Below are 13,727 nucleotides of genomic sequence, written 5' to 3' on the forward strand. Positions count from 1 at the left end.
GTAATCACAAAATGCAGTTTTAGATAAACTGCCATACTTGAGTTTTAGATCCAGTCCACGATAAATCCCAGTATCCCTTTCTGAACGTGACCAGAGTAAACTTTTTTTCTGACAGCATCACACTAACCACCAAACCAGCCATCAGAATACCGACGTAACACCACATTACTGCACCAAGATACAAAATGATTTCTTCTTGTCAGTTCATTAAAAATGATCATTTTCACACATGAGCAGTAAGAGAACAGAAGCACTTTGAATATGAGTTTATGTATTTTCTTTTGCCATGGTCAAAAACTCTCGACAAAACTGCCCACCCTCCCAAAAAAAAAAAACAAAAAAAAAAATTAAATGCAGAAACACGAGTCATATTAACTAACAGCAACATATACAATGTGTATCACTTCTGTTTTTACACAAACCCGCTGTAACAGTGTGTCTCACTTAGGTAAGGAAATCATTTGTTCAATACATCGTCCCTGAGCAGATGGAGAGCAAACTACACAGACAGTCTGTACAAACGTTTACACTGATACATCACGCAGCATACTGTGTGCCTTAATATTGGTGATATATATCCTGTATATCTACACAGCTCCATAATTCTAATGTGTAACACACATATTATTCACGTGATTCACATACAAGCTTGAAAGGGGTTACTTAGATACAGTAAAAGTTTTAAAATGGCTGATGAGAAGGTTTAAGACTATCAAAGGTGTAGAGATTAAGTTAGCACCAGTTGGGTTAAATTACAAACAAATACAATACAATAATATTCTTATAACAACCACACAAATCCCTTCATTTTAGCAAATCCTCATCTTTCTTTGTCTCAGAATAAAAGAAATAAATTCATTTTCAATACACTATACAATGGCTTCGGAGGAAAAAGATTATTACCCGAAGTTCAATATTTAGAATATTTATCACACTGAGCATCGATTCTAGAAAAGGTTACTCCACAAACGAACCTTTCATCTAAAGTTCAACAAGCTACTTGTATGTTTTTCCTCTTAATACTTAGCTAACGTTAGCGTTAGCAGCTGTCTAGAGGAAGTGTTGTGAGCCCAGTATCAAACTTTTATCATTGTGCTAACAAGCCAGCCGTTTTCTGATACCAAGTCAGTGTGGCGTAACTAAAACTGCCCATCTGCCCTGAAGAGTTAGCAATGCACAGACTATAATAACGTCCTGTGGTGGAAATGTTTGTATGTTTCATGTAATGTAATCAGCGGCTGAAGCTCGTGGCGACACTGATTTGCTTACAGCTGTTAATGCTAACGGTGACTATGCAGCAATAGCAAAACAAAAGAGCTCTTTTGAGGAATTAGGAAGTCGTAGTCTACAAATTTCCGACTTTCTGTAAGAGTAGAAGTCACTAACATCATCCTCCTCATCCTCCTTTAGAAATAAACAAATATTGCTAAAAAAAGAAAAAAAAAGAAAAGTCTACATCCACTCTAGAGAAGACGCTGAGTCATGTCATAAAAATGTATTTTGATGTCCGTTTCCCCCTTTTCAAAACAAAACACAGGCTGGCACTTTTTTGTCACAGAGGAAAAACATTTTGAGCTTTGACCCTTCGGCATCACTGCCGCCTGAACAGCCCCATGAAGGAGCCGTCTTTTGTCATCAACTCTGCCATGTTTAGTGTGCTCCATCAAGCTTGTTGTTTCACACAGCAATGAACTCCTGAGCTCAAACCGGCGTGGTCCTCCTGTTCACTCCATCTTTCACATCTTTCTGGAAGCAGTTGTGCACTTGTAAAAACCCAGAATCCCTCTCAGGGCTGTAGGGCCCTGCAATCCCACTTCTGCCCTTCAGTGGGTCCCTGCTGAGGGCGTACAGGGATATATCTCCCATTGGCAGCCCCATTCCCAACCCTCCACCGCTCCCTCCGCTGATCTTCATCCCCACTGGCGAGGGCTCGCGGGATGGATCAGTCGACCGCGAACTGGAGCGCGAGTGCCTTCGTCTGTGGCGGTAACTTGGGATGCGAGAGTAAGGTGAGGAGGAGGGTATGGTTTTGATGAAGTCGTGTCTGGCTCGGAAGCGCGTCTCTTTGTTTTTCTCAATGTATATGTTGACGGCGAGAACGCCCACCGACTCGGCCACGATGAAGGAGAGAGCGCCGAAGTAAAAGGACCATCCATAATTGTACTGGTTCTTTTTGTCCTCATCCTTCTTGTCGCTGGGATCGCCAGCGTTGCTGGAGATGTAGACGATGATGCCGATGATGTTGCTCAAGCCTAAGGACAGAGGACAGAGGAGTGAAAGATGGAGGGAGGACACTTTAAAGGAAAGGTGGATCAAAAGCACAGCACATGTTTGTAAATTGCCTTAAAGTTTGTGCATAAATGTGAATAATACATCTGAAAGTTATTTGTGCACTTGAACACTATTATTCGATCCTGCACGGTTACATCTCATATTACGTCCTGACAAAAAGAGGAAGTATTTGTATTTATAACTGTCAATGGATTGAAGGGGAAGGAAACGTGCAGTGGGGCAGCACACACAATAAGAAGGTCCCGGCCTGGAGCCTTTTTGTGTGGAGTTTGTATGTTCTCCCTGTGTCTGTGTTAGTTTCCTGCCACCGTCCAAAGACATCATGTTTGGGTTACCTGCTGACTCTAAGTTGTCTTTAGGTCTGAGTGTGAGTGGTTGTTGGTCTCTGTCTGTCTCTGTGTGTTGGCCCTGCGATGGACTGCTGGCCTGTCCAGGGTCAGCTGGGATTGGCTCCAGCACCCCCCACGACCCGGAAATCAGTAGAAGATGGATGGAAACATGCAATATGAGGGTTTGCAACATCCGCTGTTATTTTGTTGCACTATTTCTCAAAAGTAACAAAATATGCCAAGTAGGAAAACCCATTTGGTTAAAATACAGGAGAGGTTATGGTGACGTTATGGTCATTTCAAAGACAGTGACAAAAACTGATGTGTCACGTTGACGCTGCAGGGACGCCCTCTTGCTTTCTATCTGTGCTCTTGCCTGCTCGTATCCATTCCCTCTGTCAACATGAAGTCGGATGAAGTCTCTGTTTGTTCCTGCCCTTGTGCTTATTTGTCCCGTCCTACCTGCCGCTACAAACAGGATGCCAGCACTGAGCAGGATGTTGTTCTTGGTGCTGTAGATTCGTCCCACCCCGGCACACAGACCCCCCAGCATGAGCAGGATGGTGCTGAGGATGGGGAACAGGCTTGATGCACGCACTAAACCTGTTTATAGGAGATGGAGGGGGAGAGTGTGAAACATCGAAACAGTGCACTTTTACATATTTTGTCCACAAGAGAACATTGTCTATTTTCTTCAATTTTGAATTTTTCTTCCTCAGATGTTCGCACAAATCTGGGCCACAACTATTTAATCATCAAAATGAAAGGATGCTTACAAAAATGTTGTAATGTTTTAGGTTTAGGATAAACTTTTATGTTGAAAAATAAATATCAATTTTATTATCAGCTTCAAAAAAGTGTCAGCTGATCTCGACCAAGGATCATGTTTTGTGTACTGCACGATGATAAAGCCAGTAAAAGTAATGCTACCGCTGCAGTTATAGTCTTGACATTGTAGAGGTAGAAGGAATTCATTCACCTTATCCTAATCATTCGTGAGTCCAATTCACAGATCATTTGATTACATTGGATCAAAATTGCACTTGTTCACGCAAAATACTGGAAATTATTCGCATAACATTCCCAGAAGTCGAAGGTTCTTTAAGCATTAACAGGACCCTACTTACAGAAAACTCCCTTTTCCATTAGAAGTATTCAACTATACACCTGAAAAAAATAAACTCATTTATTTGTCAGCTCATACAATTTCTGAGAAGCCTGCTTGGTCCTGAAAATAACAATATATGGCAGGCCCAGCTGACTCATGCTGTAGCTCTGCCAAAAAGGGGTTGAAAGAAAAGCAAAGACGGCCTCAGATTTGACAGATGAATGCTTCTGCAGACACAAAAGCCTAATTAAATTAGTAGACGTTTTCTCTTTTCCATGAGCCTAACCAAGTGACTGCAGGTTTGAATTCTCTTGACCTTGTTGAAATTCATCAACACAAGGTGAACTACATTCATCCAACGTTAGATGAGCGCTAATGTGGGAAAAAGTCTTGTTTCAGACGAACCCTCAGTATAAAGACACTTCATCATCTCTGTAGCTCCAATTACTGTCATGACATCAGGCTTTCGTGGGGGAGGGATAGAGATGTCACGACTCATTAAGTACCCTTGTGATAACTCCATCACCAGTCATGGGCAGGAGGGCGGGGGGTGGATTAAAGGTTGATACTTCTGAAGATGAAGAAGTCGCTGTGACTTACGCAAGATGTACTCAGAGCTGTCCGTATCGTAGTCATTATCCTCTGGAAAATGATTGATCCGAAAACAGCTTCCTTTGTTGATACCTGCGGAGAAGCCAAGAGCACACTGACTGATGTGACTGATGGCGATGTGCGCGGCAGAAATGAAGGCAGTTACATTTATCATAGCGCTTGACACGAGAAGCTCCAATGAAGACAGAAGGTATAAAAGAAAGTACACGCTGGCATTCACATTCACTGATTCAACGCTCAGTAGAATAAGTTGTAGAAAAGTTTTTACTAAAGTACATCCAATGTCAAATTTTTACCTCAACCCGTGTCAGAAATGCTGCTGTGGATCTGAGAGTCTGAAATTCTCAAGCCCTCAGGCACCTTCTATTCAAAGAGCCAGCCTCCTCTCTGAGAAAACCTTCTCTCCACTTTTAAGAGAATAAAACATTGGGGCGTCATGAATATTGAAAGGTTAGACTTTAAATTAAAACTCTGATTAGGTGGCTGCTTCTTGCCATTTCTGTCTTTATTATTGTGCTGGCTGCTCTGTAAGCAGCACCGCACCTGTGGATGCACCAGCTGATGTGGGAGTCATCAAAACGCATTAACTGGATTCTCTGTGCACTGTTGTTCCTCTAAAAGAAAAAAAAAATCTCAGTTCACAATATGAGCAAATAAACCTAGCATTTTTCCGTGTAATCATAATAATAATGGCATTCAAAATAGTATTCAGTGCAAACCACGACTCCAGCAGCCATCTGTTTTTGTGAATCACGGCGCCAATTAGGACTTTAGAACGAGATATTTCATTTCAAACCTCCAGAAGCTGAAAGTGCAAAACTTTTAAGTTCTGTCAGTAAACATCCCTGAGCAAAAATCCAAATGTTCTTCTGAGGACATGTCGATTTGTTTTCATCATTTCAAATCACTTCATCGAGGAGATTTGAGTTTCACATCTGAATGAACAGCTCAAACCAATTCATCCACAGTTTAACGCTGTTCCTGTTCCTCTTCCAGCCGTTTGTGGAAATAATGGATGGGATGGGATGGACGAGGAGTCCAAGCCACTCCGTGAGCATGGATGTAAACACCGCAGGACTTGAAATTCGCTTCGCTGGTCTTTTAAGGATATGCGTAATGCGCTTTGGTGTTTTGGTGAGAGCGCTAAAAGGAAACGTGAGAAAACGCCACAGGAGACCTCAAGCGTTTACTACAGGACACTCAGTGGAAGTTGACACACTCAAACCTCGACGCTCACTGTTTCATCACCCGGCACTTGTCTGTAATTTAGTCTGGTTATTGTCTGAGGCTGGGAAACGATCTAATGAAACATACTCAGAGACCGGGCTCTCTCCTCATATCCTGAGCACTACCATGTCTCAATTATCCACTTTGCTCCCATCTCCACTTCGGAAATGTTTCCCTCTTTAGTCTTCACCCTCAATACAGAAGCACTTTCAGTGTGCAGCGTATTCAATGCTGCCCGTGTTTCAGTGTAACTGGATTTTTTTGATTTCATATTGTGTTATCCAAGAGATAAAGGAAAAGCAGTGACTGGTCCAGGGACAAGGACGGAAAGAAGCAATGGCGTAATTTGAAAGAAAATTATAGGACAAACGAATGGATGGGATGTCAAAGAAGAATTATTATATCAATAAATAATACACAGAAGGCCAGTGAGTTAATAATCCAACCCACAACTGTGTGAACGGCATCAAGGGGAGAGGGAATGAGAGTGGGCTCAGTTGGGGAGGTATCTCCCCAGAGTCCATCTGTCTGAGAGAGCGGAGCCCATCTTTTATTACTTAGCATAGCTTCACCATGGCAACCTCCCCCCGGAAACCCAGAATCGCATTTCTAGCTCCGCTTCTCAGAGGACGCCTTTGACATCTTACTAATGCATTCACACACACACACACACACACACACACACACACACACACACACACACACACACACACACACCGAATTGACCAACAAAGCCCCAAAACCAGAAAGCTGTCTTTATGAAAGCTCATGCAATCACCTCGCAAGATGGTGGATTTTTCCTTCTGAAATTGTGTTTAACGTCTGTGTGAAACACGTCGTGCATTTTTAGCGCCACTCCATCAGGCCCACACATCAGAAGTGCGTTGCTCAAGGGAGAATTGTTGCTGTATTTCAGCTGGCTGCAAACCAACGTGTGACTTGGTTTCTTTTAAAGGCTCATTTTTCACCAGCGCTCGCCTTAAGTGAACCTGCATGACCCACAAGAGACAACTATTGTGCAGACGCCTGTTTGGCACAGAGAGACAGGTCTCATTTCTTTTACAAGGTTAGCCAACCAGAGTGTCCCGGGGCTCGGCCATTATCTATGTCACTCATTTGACCTAATACAACAGACTCCATCTTCTTCTTTGTTCCTGGGAGAGATTACCTCTCAGCTGGGAAATGAAATGAGCAAACAAGTGAAGCAACAAACAAACAAACAAAAACCCAACTAAAGTTAAAGCGATAATTTTCCCATTTCTATGTGAATTCAACCACAAAGGGGTAGACGGGGACTAAAATAATAATTTTGCATTTAAAAATTACGTTGGTAATTAGTCAGAAAACGTTTTGAAAGTAAGCCTTCGGTCGGATCGTCTTGGAAAGACCTTCGCCATTGCATCGTTTGATAACAGAGGCAAAGAAAGTTACGTCATCTTACACAACAGTGTGCCACAGAGAGAGGTGTGTCGTGTTACTTTCAGTTCCAGCTCTACATGTAGCATCCTTCCAATAAGCAAGGAACGAGAGGAAGTTGGAAAAGACGCTGGATCTGTAAGATCAACAAGAGGGAATGCGTCTTTTGACAACTTTACAGGAAATCCATGCGTAGCACTGCATTTTTTAAGGTCTAAAATTCCAGTACAGGTGGTAAAAACACAGAGCAGAAGAAATCGGAAAATGTGTGTCACTTCCATGACAGCTGCATATGTGAGTCTGGCCAATGTTGACTCCTACTGGAACCGCCAGCCACAACACCGTCTGCTGTCTGTGTCACACAGAAACGTGGGGGAAGCAAAGTGTCTGCATTCAAACCATCCACGGCTGGACGATTTATTCCATTTCTTGAGGTTTACTGGCCTCGGCCATTCTCTACAATCACCTACATCATGCCTCATTCGGTGGTATGACGTCGGCTCATCTGCTCATTGTGCACAGCAGAGTGTGGAAGAGCTGGTGTGTTCACATTTGCAGAAACCTTCAGTCACTGTGTTCACAAAGAGAATCCTTGACAGCTCAGCCACAGACTATTTCTGGCTGTGATCGGCTCTGTGCATCTGTGAGTTTGAACTTGTGTAATTATTAAGCTTTGTCGTGTCGTTTGTTTGTCTGGAAAAAAAAAGCAGCCCTGATCCAGAGATTGGATTTCAGCACCGGCAGCAGTGGACAGCGACTCCTCCGCCCAACAACTGATTTTCTTCATTTGGCCTTTTTGCCGAAGAGCGAACATGACCGAGCTACAGAACAGTGGAGGAAACTTCCCCCGCTATAAACAATCTCATGGAGCAAGTTGCCAAAAAATAAGCAAATCATCTATAATTAGAATTTCAGGGCGGCTCAGTAAATTATTTCCGCGCAAAATAATATACTAATTATCAAAGGCCATCTATCTAGCTATAAATACACGTGTTTGTTTTTTTTCCACTCAATTCTGTGTTTGACAAATACAAACTAAATCATCACACAGCACCCTTTGAGACGCAACAAGCAGCAGTTCCCCTCCAATTTCACTCATAAAACACCAGACAAGAAAAACTTTTTAAAGCAGATGCCACCTTTTGGATTTAATGGGACTAAAAGCCCAACGAGGCTGCAGCTGAAAAAAAAAAAAAAAGTTTTCTTCAACACCTACCTTCAATACAGCAGATCCTCCAGAGTCCGGAGTGCGTCAGATCGCCTTTGACTTTCTTGGTTTGCATTTGGCTCTCATCAGTGGTGACATTGGTGGCGTTGCAGATGTACGCGCGGGAGTACAGCCAGTAGTCGGTGCCGATGGCGATGGTCATGAGGCTGAAGGCGGCGAAGGCCCCCACGATGGCCAGGAGAGTCTGAACCCCGCGGTCACACCATGCCATCGCGGCTCATAATGTGTGCTTAGGAGCGCAAAGTGTCGCTCTCATCTCGCGTTTTTTTTTTTCCTCCCCCCCCCACCTCTCCAAGTGTCCAAGTCCAAGCCTCGGTCCTCCACTGCTAATTCTCAGCTCCTCTTCCTCTTAAACTCCAGTCTCAGTCCCGATCCAAGTCCGCCAGCTGGGCGAGAGAGCAGTTCTGGTTTAAATCCTACGAGTTGTCTTAAATCCTGCTACAGGTGGCCGAAGATGTGAAGACGCGTTTCCTTTTACGAGCGCAGCTTTTTTCGCTCGTCGCGGGGAAGTCGGGAATATTTAAACGACTCCTTCACAGTTTCCCGTTCAATGTTAAACTGCAGGGTTTGGCAGACGATGCCGTATCGATCATCCAGACCACACCTTCCACTGCCGCGGCCAAGCCAAGGAAAAGGGTGAGTGAAGAGCAGCCGGAATAAGAAAAAACCAAAAACAAACAAACAAACAAAAAAAAAAAACAACAACCCCAAAACTACACAAAAAATAATGTTACATATCGAGAGAATGAGACGCTTTCTGTGAGGGGAAAGATTTCATACAGTTAAGAAATAATTGTGGTTCAATAATCTCGCATCCACATAGAACACACACATGCAGGGAAAAAAAGCATATGGGCATGGATGATGATCTCATAAAAAAAACATCAAACGATCAAGAAATAAAAAGCACCTCTGACAAAGGAAGCAGAGACATGACTGGCTCCCGAACTACCTTGGCAGCAACTTTAAAGACACTCAAAGCTCCACTGATGAAATACTTCAAAAATCTAGCAAAACGCTTCGAAGTTGAAATTGTCTCCTTGCAAGAAAAGAGTCGAAAACCAAGTTCCACGCTGCTAAATGAACACAGTCTTATTAAGCCTGCACAGAGCCAGTCCTGTCACTTTAAGCCCCCAGCTGTTTGCAGACGGGGGTCCTTTGTTTCTGTGGAGCAATCTTCCTTTTTTCACACTGGCACAGGGAAAGAAATGAGAGCAGAGAGGCCCTGCAGTGTATCAGTGTATGGCCCTGGCTGCTGCTGTTAGAAACTCTTTGACTGGGGGGCCCTGAGTCACTTCCTGCAAAAAAATAAAATAATAAAGAAAAAAAAAACTATAATATAATGATGTTAATATGGAGAGAATGGGATCATGGAAAGCTCTCTGGATGGATAGTGACATATTTCATACATAGAGCATATCAAACTAATACAGTTCAGTAGAATGTCTCAGTTAGTAGTTGAGTTAAGGTTTGTGCCTCCTGCTGCGACAACTTTCCAGGCAGCTGGAACATCTACAGCTTTCGACCCAACGTCAGTTCAAAGGGCAAGAGAGTATGAGTTCACAAAGATAAAATCAAACATGGGCCAAACGTCAGGGGAGGAAATTTAACAGCTTCTTAACTTTTGCCTTTGAGCTGCGGGTGGACAAAGGCAAAGGACAGAAAGAAAATGAGTGAATGTAGAACATTTGGTAGAAATGATATCAACAAGTCCAGTTTTGTTAAGTCTCTCTGTGATTCTCTGCAGCGCTGATGTAACACTCAGTGCGCTGACTTCCATCCACGCAGTCCCACATCATCTCGGTCAGTGTGTCTGTGACTCATCCCTCAGTGTGCCTCATGTGGTTCGGCTTCCAAGTGTTATCCTTGAGCTATTTTTGCTCTCTGACCAGACAGGTCTGATTGCCCGGATGTCTTAGTATGACTGACACAGGATTTTCCAGATAGCCTGCGTAAAGTTGGCTGAGCTAATAAGAGCAGCTCAAATCATTTCCATGTTCCCAACTTCTTTGCAGCCTCTCCATCATCCCTGCTTCATTTGAGAGAGTGCTTTGGCGAAGTTCGTCCGTTCACTCTGTAATTGGTGCTTCCTCTGCCACCTTCCTCCTTTCTAATAGTGTTTACTTCTTCCATGCCGCTCTCTGCCGAGAGTATCTCCTTTACAACTTTAATGAACATTCAACTTACAAATGCTACAGATTCAAGATGCTTTGCTGTCACTATACTTGAATGTACAACGAAATTAAGGTCCACTCTCATGATACGGACTGATAAGATGAGAATAAATAGAGTAAAAAAATAAAAATAAATAGAATTAAAGAAAAAGCGCTGATGGCGTTCTTGACTGTTTTTTTTTTTTTGTTTTTTTTTGAGTATTTGCCATATATTCTGCTTTATCCTGTGAAAGAGATTAAAGCTGCATGGCAGCTTGGTGCACAGCTTTAGTGAGGCTGCCAACATGCTCAGCCTATTTAGATAGGAAATTGGATGCCCTATCAAGGAAGTAACTTCTTATTTCCTTTGAAGAAATGTTATCAAAATTCACAGTGTTTTTGGAAAACTGGAAAGGTGAAGGCACTGGCCTTGAAATGTTGATCATGTGAGAGAGATACCTGCTGAGACGCCATAAGATCCACTGAAAATCAAACAAACTCAATTGAGGCTTTTGGAGTGATCATGATATGTGTTGATTTATCTTTACAGGAGAAAGAAAATAGAGACCAGTACAGCAAACCCAATTTTTTTGGTAAATAGGGCACTTGTTTATGATTGTAAACTTAGATAGTGCTCAGTTAATCATTTGGAAGTTGTGAGAAAAGGTAAATCTCTCTCTGTATGCAGAATGTTCTTTACTATACGCCGTGATAAGGCATTCACGGTGATTCTCCCCCTCGGCTAAACGAGTGAGGGTTAAAAAAAGGCATTTCTCTCCTCTTGTTTTTTTGGTGTGGTTCTGGGATGAGCTGCAGTGAAGACACGCGGATGCCGCCTGCTGTATCACCAATGAGATGATGTGCAGACAGTGCCTAGAGCAGAAGACGGAGAGATAAAGAGCAGATTGGGCTGAGAGAAAGCAAACACAGACTCAGCCCTCAGGCTGCCAGAGGCTGGCTGTGCTGTGACAAGCTGTAGTTTAGAGCAGCAAGCGCAAACTTTTTTTTTGTTTGTTTTTGCTGGTTCTTAAAGACCTACAGCTTGAAAGGAAAATTACAGCCCATACTGGATAAAAGAGGGACGGGATCTTGGAATAAAGGAGATTTATTTAAATAAAGAAGTGAAGATATGCACATGACCACCACTGTCACACCTAATGGAATACGCTGTTCCGGGACATGGAAGAGAAAGGGAGGAAGGCGTCTTTCACTTCTTTAATTTTCCTACTCATTTAGCACAGAGTGCTATCAGCACCAAGGCACTCAGCCTGTAGGTGGTTTCTGGGTCTTCAGTGCAGACCATCTGTCCCCTGTGCCTGCTCACTTCCCAGAATCCTTCAGAGTTAAGTCACACACTTCAAGCAGTTACTACTGTGGGGTGGGGGGCCTTTGAAAATGGGCGCACAGAGCTGATCTTCAAAGATGATTTTCAAGCCCCTGAAGTCCAATCAGGCTTTGAACAGCATCAGCGGTTAAAAGCGAAGTTCTCACTAGATGTTTCAGGAAGCCAAGCAGTTAAATCTTCAAATAAAACTAGTTTTTTGATAAGTGATTTGGCAACCATTTGGGGATTTTCTTGTTTCAACAAAGGTAAAAGCAAACGAGCGAATGACTGAACTTCATTAAATAATCATGAAATTTAGTTTAACACAAATTTAAGGGGAAGGACTGGCCAGCATTCAAATTCATTCTGCAATTAAATAAGGGGTTGGATATTTTAGGAAAACATGACCAACCAAGTTCTAAGAAACAAGGAAAAGCCTCAACTCCTCTTTTCTTTACGAAGCAGCCACCACATCAGCTTCCACAGAGGTAATATTAGTTCCAATAAATCTAATCTCAACCTGTATTATATCGCCAACTCTGCTGGAAAAAAAATACATTTGGACTGAGGATGATTGGACAGTTGGAGGAACAGGGAGGATGTCGTGGGGAGCAGAAGATCAGCCAAAGCAACAGGCTCACCATCTTGAGCTACAAAGTGATGGCCTGTTATGAGGCGGGACAGAACAGATCAAGCGTTTTACCTCTTTATCCGAACTTTGCTTCCCTCAGGTCTACACAGTTAGTTTTTTTGTTTTTGTTTGTGGGACTGTCCCCGACGGACTATGAAATGACTCCAAACAGGCACCTTCGTTGAATTACATTCCCAACTAACACATTTCTTGTAATTTTCCTTTCGACTGTCAGCTCCCAAATGAAAACGCTTAAATAAATACAAAACAAAGCTTTCTCTCTGAGCGCAGACTCTTACCCTCTCATCTTCAGTCTCTGTCTCCAAAGGGTTTAATCATCCAGAGAGCTAAGTCAACAAACACACGGTTAATTGTCAGTATTATCATTAGCGGGACAACACGTACACTCAGAGCCCGAAGCATGAAAGTGTTAAAGCACACCCCTCTTCACCATCACGGTAATGACTGCTTCACATTTGCATCACAAATGTTCAAACACATTTGTTTGAACAATACTAATTCTTTGCTGATGTGACAGCCACGGCGCCGCCGATAAAACTCTGATAAAAAGCTTTTCTGTCTGCTTTTCTTTAATGAGCTCAGAGGCTTTTTCCACAGCGTACAGTGACACGTTTTAAGGACCAGCAGTTTGCGTTCCGATGGGCAAAAAAATGGAGGTAGGACACAGGCCTGATCACAGCTCCATATGTAGCAGAAGTGTGTGTTTGGTGTTTGTTATCCAGCAGCCCTCACTCAATAATTCCCCTTCAAAAACAGCACCAAACCCACTTCCTCTGTTTGATATAACCCATGGGCCTTATTTTGTTGTCTTTTCATGCCACTCCACTACAAAAATGAAAATAAATATGGCCAAATGTTCTAGAAAGTGTCCAAAGTAATGTACCAAAATAATAAACATCATCAGTTTGCTCTGGCCTTCAATAAAAAGAGCAGTTCACAGAGCGAAATTACAAATTATCGAAGCACTCAGTGAGAGAGCTAATCAGCTGCTTTAATGTGCTATAAAAGACATACACACCGACACACACAGACACACATGCATATCCATCCTATCAAGTCAAATTCAGTAATTAATTACAGTTAACGAGCAAAGCAGAGCAAAGAAACCGTGATCCAGATGAAATGGAGTGAGAAACATGAAAGCGCCACAGCTGTCAGCATTAATGAGGCGGTCTGACAGAGAGCCCTCAGTGCTGCCGTGCCGCCGTGCCATGTGCTCGTCCTCCAGGCCTCCCATCAAATACACTTTCACCTGCAGTTTTTTCAAATCCCCTACTCAGCAGGAAGACATTGAAGACTTGTCGTGCAAAAGACGGAAAACAGAGTGGAGAAGCAAAGAGGATGAACGTTTGCACTCCAGCAAACTCGTTATGGCAACTCGTTGTT

The 13,727-nt window shown here is 42.9% G+C and overlaps 1 protein-coding gene across 1 annotated transcript; it reads right to left on the reverse strand.

The window, feature by feature from the left end:
• Positions 1-1,701: 1,701 nt before the first annotated feature.
• On the reverse strand, positions 1,702-8,423 carry LOC115046362 (voltage-dependent calcium channel gamma-4 subunit). The gene is made up of 4 exons (XM_029506684.1): positions 8,201-8,423; positions 4,330-4,413; positions 3,084-3,224; positions 1,702-2,252 (listed from the first exon to the last, which is right to left on the reverse strand). The coding sequence occupies exons 1-4, from the start codon at positions 8,421-8,423 to the stop codon at positions 1,702-1,704; spliced, it is 999 nt and encodes a 332-aa protein (XP_029362544.1).
• Between the last annotated feature and the right edge of the window lie 5,304 nt (positions 8,424-13,727).

The sequence above is a fragment of the Echeneis naucrates genome, chromosome 1 (genome assembly GCF_900963305.1).
Source record: "Echeneis naucrates chromosome 1, fEcheNa1.1, whole genome shotgun sequence".
NCBI classification, from domain to species: Eukaryota; Metazoa; Chordata; class Actinopteri; order Carangiformes; family Echeneidae; genus Echeneis; species Echeneis naucrates.